Genomic DNA, 9,229 nt, shown 5'->3' with positions numbered 1-9,229 from the left:
GGGGGGCTGAGGGGGCTGGCGGGGGCCTGGGATGGGAGACGAAGGGGGGCGGGCCCCTGGGGATTGGAGGCGTTGCGGGGGGCTGAGGGGGCTGGCGGGGGCCTGGGATGGGAGACGAAGGGGGCGGGGCCCTGGGGATTGGAGGGGGTTGGGGGGGCTGAGGGGGCTGGCGGGGGCCTGGGATGGGAGACGAAGGGGGGCGGGCCCCTGGGGATTGGAGGGGGTTGGGGGTCGGGACCAAAAGACTGGACTTGAGGGTACTAGGGAGCCCTGGGAGGGTTCTGAGTAGAGCAGGGGGGATTGGAGTCAGGAAGGCTGCGGAGAGAGGACAAGGCCTGAGCTGGGACGTGGGGGCGCAGGGAGGAGACAAGGCAGAGAAAGTAAAGGGTCAGCGTGGACAGGGCTGTGGGTCGTAAGGGGGCAGGGGAGGTGAGGAGAGACCTGGGGGTCAGGCCCCGTGACTGGGGGGACCTCGAGGAGCGGATTAGAAAGGCGATGCTGAGCTCAGTGAGGCCCTGCTGGGGGGAGGGGCCTGGGGATATGAGTCAGGGGCTCTGGAGAGACCGATTTAGGCGACATCTGCCTGTAGATTGAAGTTCATTCCAAGGTTGTCCAGGGATGGAAGGTCGTGTGCACCGAAGACAAGGCCAAGAGACTTGAGGTGTGAGGAGCAGGGAGGCCGATGCCCAGATAGCCTCACCCCGTCACTGCTGACCACCAGCCTTCTCTGCCATCACAGGAACTGGCCGCCTCTGATCGTGCCCGGCGGCAAATCCAGCAGGAGCGGGACGAGATGGCAGACGAGTTGGCCAATGGCAGCCTTAGCAAGTGAGTGGCCCACCGTAATGTGGGGCAGGGCACCCTCCCTGGCCCTCGCACCCTCTCACCTCCCCCTGTTCCCATTCTCCTTAGGGCAGCCATTCTGGAGGAGAAGCGGCAGCTGGAGGGACGCCTGGGGCAAATGGAAGAGGAGCTGGAGGAGGAGCAGAGCAACTCAGAGCTACTCAATGATCGCTACCGCAAGTTGCTCCTGCAGGTGAGCACAGCCCTGTCCCCCCGGGTGGCCTGGGTCCTCACTGACCTGGGACCGTAATCTTCAGTCCTTTTATTCAACAGATAAAGGAGAAGGGAATGTCCGGGTTGGGTTTTAATGGTTGAGTAGGAGTTCTCTCTGATGCATTCATTCCCTTGTATTTCTGAGGCTTCTCGAGGGCTGGATCCAGAGATGAATGATGTGGGGTCTCTGTCCTGCAGAGTTCCCTGGGAACATAGACATGGAACTGCAGTGTCTATGGGTTGGGTAGCATGTGTGATAATAGAAGTATCTTGGGCCCAGCAGACAGACAGACAGATAGATGGACAGAGAGAGAGAGAGAGAGTGGGGGAAGGAGGGCGAGAACTCGCTGCAAGAATCATAAGGAGGTCTGTGGAAGAAGGGACATTTGGCTGGGGTTTTAAGGCATAAGTAGGAGCTAGACAGAGAAAAGCATATTTTCATTTGTATATTTATTTATAAATACTGTCCAAGGCTTCTGGAGACTCAGGTCCTATTCTCGGTGGTGCAAGGGACCTGGCGATGGATCATTCCAGGTCTCTGCCTTTAAGGACATCCTAGTCTGATGGAGGAGACTGACTATCCCAATACAGAAGTACAAATGAAAATGGAGGAAGCACAAGACACTGTGAGAACCTAGAGGAGACTACTGACCCAGCCTGGAGGCTAGGTGCTATCAGGGAGGACTTCCTGATGGAGGAAATGTCTTAAAAGATCTTGAAGGAAGTTAAGAGTTTGCCAGGCAGGCAGTGGAGTGATAGGATTTCCAAAGAGAGACCTATGTCTCCACTAATTCATTAATTTTTTTTTTTATTTGAGAGAGAGAATATGTGAGGGGGGGTGGTGGGGAGGGGCAGAGGGAGAGGGAGAGAGCATCTCAAGCAGACTCCACGCTGGGCATGGAGTCCACGACCTCCACAACCCTGAGATCATGACCTGAGCCGAAATCAAGAGTCGGATGCTTAACTCACTGAGCCGCCCACGTGCCCCTCATTAATTTTTAAAGACATATTTTGAGGCCTTTCAGGAGCCATGCCCTGACACTGCTTGGGATGCAGAGAAGAATAAGACCCCAGCTCAGCCCTTGAGGAGCACCTAGACTAGTAGGAGAGGCAGTCATACTCCAGAATGATGATCTCACTCAGAGTGAAAGCCCAGTCATATACAAGGCCCTACACTCTGGCCCGTGGCTAACTCAGACCTTATCTCTAACCCTTCCTTATCCCTGGTTGACTCTGCTCCAGCTACACCAGCCTTCTCACTATTCCTTGACTCTGCCAAGTTTATTCCTGCCTCAGGGCCTTTGCACTTGCTGTTCCCTCCTCCTGGGAGAAAGCTCTTACCCCAGACCATCCCATGTCTCATTCCCTCAGAAGAGCCTTCCCTGACCACCCTGTGTGAAACAGTCACACTCTGTCACACAATTCCCTCCCATTCTCTCTGCTTTAATCCCCTTCATGTCACTTACTGCTACCTGGAACTATAATATATATTTAGCTGTTTGTCTGCTATCCGTCTCCCCAACAGAATGTAAGCCCCTTGAGGGGTGCCTGATTGGCTTAGTTGGTTAAGCATCTGACTCTTGATCTTGGCTCAGTCTCGATTTCAGGGTGGTGAGTTCAAGCTCTGCGTTGGGCTCCGTGCTGGGTGTGGAGCCTACTTTAAACAACAACAACAAAAAGAATGTAAGCACCTCAAGAGTAGAGCCTCTGTCTTTTTTTTTTTAAAGATTTTATTTATTTATTCATGAGAGACAGAGAGAGAGAGAGAAGCAGAGGGAGAAGCAGGCTCCCCGCTGAGCAGGGAGCCCGATGCGGGACTCGATCCCAGGACCCTGGGATCATGACCTGAGCCGAAGGCAGACGCTTAACCATCTGAGCCACCGAGGAGCCCTAGAGCCTCTGTCTTAACTGTGATGACTACTCTATCTCCAGAACCTAAAACAGTGCCGGGTGCTCATTAGAAATGAGGTAAATAAGCCAATACATGCTCTAGTGAAGGGAGCACAGGATCCTACAGCCGTACACGGAATGATGGGACTTAACCAAACTTGCATCCTTGGCTGTTAGTGAAAAGGAGAATGTCTTTAAAAATCAAAATGGGAGTGGGGCAGTGTGCCTGGGTGGCTCAGTCAGTTCGGCATCTGACTGTAGGTTTCAGCTCAGGTCATGATCTCGGGCTCCTGGGATTGAGCCCCTGAGTTGGGTCCATACTCAGCAGGGAGTCTGCTTCTTTCCCTCTGCCCCTCCCCCCTGCTCATGTATGTGCGCACGCATGTGCTCTCTCTCTAAAGTAAGATAAATAAGTCTTTAAAAAAAATCAAAATGGGGGCAGAGCACCTGGATGGCTCAGTTGGTTAAGCATCTGACTTCGGCTCAGGTCATGATCCCAGGGTCCTAGGATGAAGCCCAACCGTAGGCTCTGCACTCATCGCAGAGTCTCCTTGGGACTTTCTCTCCCTCTCCCTCTGCCCGTCCCACCTTCTCTCTCTCTCTAAAGTAAATAAATCTTTAAAAAAATCAAAATGAAACTTAAAAAGACACAAAAAGGGATTTACAAGAAAATAGCAAATATTGAAGACTGGCTAAGAAGATCCAACATACAGTAAAGGGAGTCCCCAAAGAAGAAGACCCAGGCAGGAGGACAGAGCAAATAACCCGAGAGCATAATGCAAGAACTTTCCTGAAATAATACAGTTGGAAGCTACATACTGGAAGAGCACACTGTGTACCCAAGGATATTGACCTATCAAAACTTAAACCAATTGGGACGCCTGGCTGGCTCAGTTGGTTAAGCGGCTGCCTTTGGCTCAGGTGATGATCGCAGGTCCTGGGATCGAGTCCTGCATTGGGCTTCTTGGTCAGCCGGGAGCCTGCTTCTCCCTCTGCCTGCCGCTCCCCCTGCTTGTGGCTCTCTTTCTCTCTCACACATAAATAAATAAAATCTTTAAAAACGAACAACAAAAAAAACCACAAAAAAGAAAAAATAAAAAACTAAAATAAAAAAAAAAACAAAAAAATACCAACGGGCGCCTGGGTGGCTCAGTCAGTTAAGCATCTGCCTTTGGCTCAGGTCCATGATCCTGGGGTCCTGGGATCAGGCCCCACGTCAGGCTCCCTGCTCAATGGGGAGTCTTCTTCCTCTCCCTCTGCCCCTGCTTCTTCTCTCTCTCACTCACTTTCTCTTTCAAATAAATAAATAAAATCTTTAAAAAAACACAAAAACTTGATACTAAGACAGATGCTAGTGAAACTATTGCACAAATAAGGGGGTGGTATCCTTAGCCATCTAGGGAAAAATGAGCACATGATCTGCAAGGAAAAGAAAATTAGATTGTCATCAGATTTTTGAGAGCAAGATTTCATGCTGCAAGAAAATGGAAGGATATAGTTAAGATTCTCAGAGAAAGATATGAGCCATGGATTTTGCACCCAGCAAGACTTCCTTGGGGCCGTGTTCCCACAAGTGATTCCTGAGGAATCTACGAGACCGGTGGTTCTCAAAGTGGCCCCAAGGCCGGCAGCATCAGCATCACCTGAGAACTTGCTGGAAATGGAAGTTTGAGGGCCTCAGCCAAACCCAAGTGAGTGAAGAATGCCAGAGGTGGGGCCCGGCAATCTGTTTTAACAAGCCTTCCAGGTTCTGAGGCATGCCACCTCTGAGAGCCACCACCCCGGCGAACCAGGTTCAGATGATCGATCAGAAGGAATCATTAGAGAGACACCAGCATGAGGGCGTAATGAGCGTGAGGTTTGCTCATTGTTCTAAGACTCAGTGAGGGCTGAAAAGGAGTAAGAAAGGTACCAGCTGTCTGCTCAGTTGTGTGTAGTGCAACTATTTTTAAATTAAGAGAATGGGCAAATATGTAAAAAAAAAATTGTATTACTGGATTGAGTAATTATATTGGTAGTGACAGTATTTGCGGTGTGTTTCTGAGACCATCACATGTGTAACGGGGAATAAAGTAAAAGAGTAACGATGGCACGTCCGCATTCTGTTGCCACCCGCGTCTGTAAGCATGTTAGCACCTAAATGTAGATGTGTCATGAGGAGAGGCTAAATTAAAGCCAAACAAAACCCTGTGGTTCTGAATTGGACTTGGGCGTGTTCACATGAACTTGTGAGGTATTTTGTAGAGAGCCATCCTATCTCTGTCCAGAAGGCCTGAGAACAATAACCAGTCCAGTAGCCCTGAGCATCCCTGGTACCCAAGTTTGTGGTCCAGAAATGCCATGTTCTGCTAAAAGAAACTGCAACTTCTTTACAAACGGCTGATTCCAGATCTGAAACAGGAAATGAACAAGAGGAGCCTGGAGCCTCTGGTCATACCATGCCTTGGTCTGCTCAGGCTGCCATAACAAAATACCCTGGAATCGGCGGGGGGTAGCGGGGTGAGGGGGTGGAGGGCAGGTGCCTCACACAACAGACATTTATTTCTCACAGTTCTGGAGGCTGGGAGTCCAAGATCAAGGTGCCAATTAGGTAGATTTTATTCTGAGGCCTCTCTCGTGACTTGGAAGCAGCCACCATGTGGGTGCATGTGCAGGGAGAGAGTGCTTTCTCTTGAAGCTCCTTATAAAGGCGCTGATGCCATCACGGGGGTCCCACCCTCATGGCCTCATCTAACCCCAATTGCCTCCCAAAGGCCCTGTCACAAGATCCCACCACATTGGGACTTAAGGCTTCAATGTAGGAATTTGGGGGGGACACAAGCATTGAGTCCACAACATACCAGTTATCAAGGAAGCTAGCATACATTTTTTTTTTTTTTAGATTGTATTGATTTGAGAAAGAGCACAAGCAGGGGGAGCAGCAGAGGAAGAGGGAGAAGCAGGCTCCCCGCTGAGCAGGGAGCCCGATGCAGGACTCGATCCCAGGACTCTGGGATCATGACTTGAGCCGAAGGCAGACGGTTAACCAACTGAGCCACCAGGCGCCCCAGGAGCTGGCATACTTATGTTAAAAAGCACCTAGACATCAACCAGGAGAGGCTCCTGTTGGCCCCAAATGGAGCAATTGGAGCTTCTACAAGAATAATAATCACAACTGCTTTAAATCTATCCAATCTGTTTAAATCCATGAGTTCACAGTGATTTTCTTTCCATGCTCATTAGTCACTACATTAGTTTCCTAGAGCAGCCATGACAAAGTACCCAAACCAGGTAGCTTTAAAACAATAGCAACTTAGGAGCTCCTGGGTGGCTCAGCCAGGTAAGTGTCCGACTCTTGACCTCAGCTCAGGTCTTGATCAGGGTTGTGAGTTCAAGCTCCACACCAGGCATGGAACCTACTTAAAAAAAATAATAAAGGTGATTCATAGGGTTTTTTTTTAAGATTTTATTTATTTATTTGACACACAGAGACACAGCGAGAGCAGGAACACAAGCAGGGGGAGTGGGAGAGGGAGAAGCAGGCTTCCTGACGAGCAGGGAGCCCGATGGGATCCCAGGACCCTGGGATCATGACCTGAGCCGAAGGCAGACGCTTAACGACTGAGCCCTGTTGGTTTTTTGTTGTTGTTGTTGTTGTTTTAAAGAAACATACACAAAAGTTTTCAAATGGGCAAGATTCAGTTATAGGATCTAGGCCTTCATCTCTGAGTGATAAAACTCGAAAGAGGAGCAAAGAAGTGATTACCATGAAAGTCAGGGTGGTGTGCTGTTTTGTGGGGAAGGTAGGGGTTGATATTAGGGTGGTGACATGCAGGGCCTTCTGGAATGGCAACGTTCTATTTCTTCACCTGGGTGGGAGCGACAGTGGTGTTTGCCTTTTGTTAACTCCTGACGTCATAGACTTGATCAGTTTCTGACTTTCTGTATTACAGTTTCATTTTCCAATAAAAAGTTTTTTTTTTTTAAAGAGCATATGCTAATCACCATGCCGATGTGTTCCTGTGAGGGCACGGTGTAATAAAGTATGAATCAGACTGGATCTGACTCACTGCCTTAGCTCCGGCGCAGGACCTCACTCGGAGTATGAGCTGAGTAAATAAACAGGAACTATTATTAGGGGCTTGTTTACACATTCTCAATGTAGTAGTTACTGTTTGTTGAGCTGGCATTTCTTAAAATGATCCCACACGTCACCCATATCAGAACCACCTGAGGTGGTTGTTGAAAATACGGATTCATGGACCGCCCCCCCACCCCCACCCCAGATCAGCTGGAAGCAGAATTTCTGGGGGATGGGACCCTGCGGTCTGCATCTTTTTCACAAGCTCCCCAGATGATCCCAATGCAAACAGAAGTGTGATAACCCTTCGAATGGACTCATTCACAGAGGTAGAATCTATAGCATTTAAACAAGTTTGTGATAGTCTTGTGGACTTATTAAAAGAGCAGAAAGCTGTTGGAAAGGTTAAAACCCAGGGCTGGCACTGCTGTTGGCTGCTAAGCCAATCAGGACAAATACATGCTGACATTTATTGAGTAGTATGTACCAGGCTCTGTGCTCTGCACTTAACCATTGTCAATTCAATTGTGGGAGGTGCCTGAATTTACCTACTGTCTTCCCTCTGAGACTCCCCCGTGATGGTTCTGCTTTTCCCACTGCTACAGGTGGAATCACTGACTACAGAGCTGTCAGCTGAGCGAAGTTTCTCGGCCAAGGCAGAGAGCGGGCGACAGCAGCTGGAGCGGCAGATACAGGAGCTCCGGGGGCGCCTGGGTGAGGAGGACGCTGGGGCCCGGGCCCGCCAGAAGATGATCATTGCCGCCCTTGAGTCTAAGCTGGCCCAGGCTGAGGAGCAGCTGGAGCAGGAGAGCAGGTGGGTGTTAGAGGAGGGCACAGCTGGAGGGTGATCCCCACATTCTGGTCAGGGAGATGAAGGGGAGCTGTGTTATAAGCACCTGGTTTAGAAACATCCGAAAGGCATCATAATATTAATGATTGCTGATTTCCTCTATTATTTAGGATGTTTTGGGCTGCAAGTAACTGCACTCCCATGAAGAATATGATTTAAACAGGAAAGTAGGGGCGCCTGGGTGGCTCAGCCGGTTGAGCGTCTGACTCCTGGCTTTGGCTTGGGTCATGATCTCAGAGTTATGGAATTGAGCCCCGTGTCAGGCTCCATACTCAGCGTGGAGTCTGCTAATCCCTTTCCCCCTGCTCCTTCCTGCTCCCACACAGTCTCTCTCTAAAGTAAATAAATCTCCAAACAGTAATGTAGCAGTTTAGCTCTAGCTGCATAACAAACAAGCCTAAACTTTAGTGGCTTAAAACCACAACCATTTCTTACTGCTCATGAGTCTTTGGCTGGCTGATAGGTTCTGCTGATCTGAGCGTGGGGGCTTCATTCATGCATCGGTAGCCGAGTGAGCTAGACGGATTTGCTGATCTTGGCTGGGCTCTCATTTGCTTAAGGTCTTGCCTGGGACACTGAGGCTAACTAGTCTCTGCTCCAGACTGGCCCAGGATTGTTCACATGGCAGAGTCCAGGTTCCAAGAGTTAGGGAAAGTGTTAAAGACTTCTTGGGGCCTAGACTTGGAACTGGTACAATGTCACTTCTGCTGCATCCTCCTGTCACTAAAGCAAGTCGTATGGCCAGCTCAGATTTAAAGGAATGGTGAAATAGATTCTGTCTCTTGGTGCAAGAAGCTGCAAAATCCTATTGCAAAGGCTGTGGATACAGGAGGAGGTGAGAATTGAGGCCATTTCTGTCCCAGGCAGAGCAGCAGCCTTGAGGACACATGTGGGAGACATCAGGGCATTTGGAGAAGGGTGACTGGTCCTGGGAGCCTGTGACTCAGGAGAGAGATAGGGAGGTGAGAGGCTTGAACGCCAGGCTGAGGGACTCTGTCCTGGGAAGATGGGAAGCCATTCGGGGCTGTGAGCTGGGGAGGGGCAGGGCCAGTGCTGGCTGTAGAAAGTCTCCCTGGGGGTCAAGTTGGGAGCAGACTAGAGCACAGAGACCGGGAGCTGGGAGGCCAGGGAGGAGGCTTGGTGCTGGTCCAGGTGGCAGGAGATGAGGCCTAAGCTGGGGCTGGGGTGTGAGGGGATGAAAAAGAGTCAGGGGCAGGAGGGATGGAGCTGGGGGCTGATAGGCTGTTGTGGGTACGGGGGAGGAGGACAGTGTTAGGGGTTAAGTCCTGGTGACTGTGGGAATACTGGGGAAACAAGCTGAGTTCACTGGGGAGCATGATGAGCATGAGAGGTCTCAGGGACAGGCAACGGGA

At 50.3% G+C, this 9,229-nt stretch overlaps 1 protein-coding gene across 5 annotated transcripts in view; it reads left to right on the top strand.

The window, feature by feature from the left end:
* The window catches only part of MYH14 (myosin heavy chain 14), a 95,658-nt gene that overhangs the window by 82,394 nt on the left and 4,035 nt on the right, over positions 1-9,229 (top strand). For all 5 annotated transcript variants that reach the window (XM_025849784.2, XM_025849783.2, XM_073886405.1 and 2 more), the window contains 3 exons: positions 740-828; positions 913-1,036; positions 7,612-7,820. In XM_025849784.2, the coding sequence (XP_025705569.2) occupies positions 740-828; positions 913-1,036; positions 7,612-7,820 (422 nt within the window). The remainder of the gene's footprint in view (positions 1-739; positions 829-912; positions 1,037-7,611; positions 7,821-9,229) is intronic.

Source organism: Callorhinus ursinus, unplaced genomic scaffold, assembly GCF_003265705.2.
Source record: "Callorhinus ursinus isolate GAN/ISIS: 27379988/994484 unplaced genomic scaffold, GSC_fseal_2.0 scaffold71, whole genome shotgun sequence".
Taxonomy (NCBI): domain Eukaryota; kingdom Metazoa; phylum Chordata; class Mammalia; order Carnivora; family Otariidae; genus Callorhinus; species Callorhinus ursinus.
The sequence above is the reverse complement of the archived record's forward strand: the minus strand, read 5'-3'. Positions and strand labels throughout refer to the sequence as shown.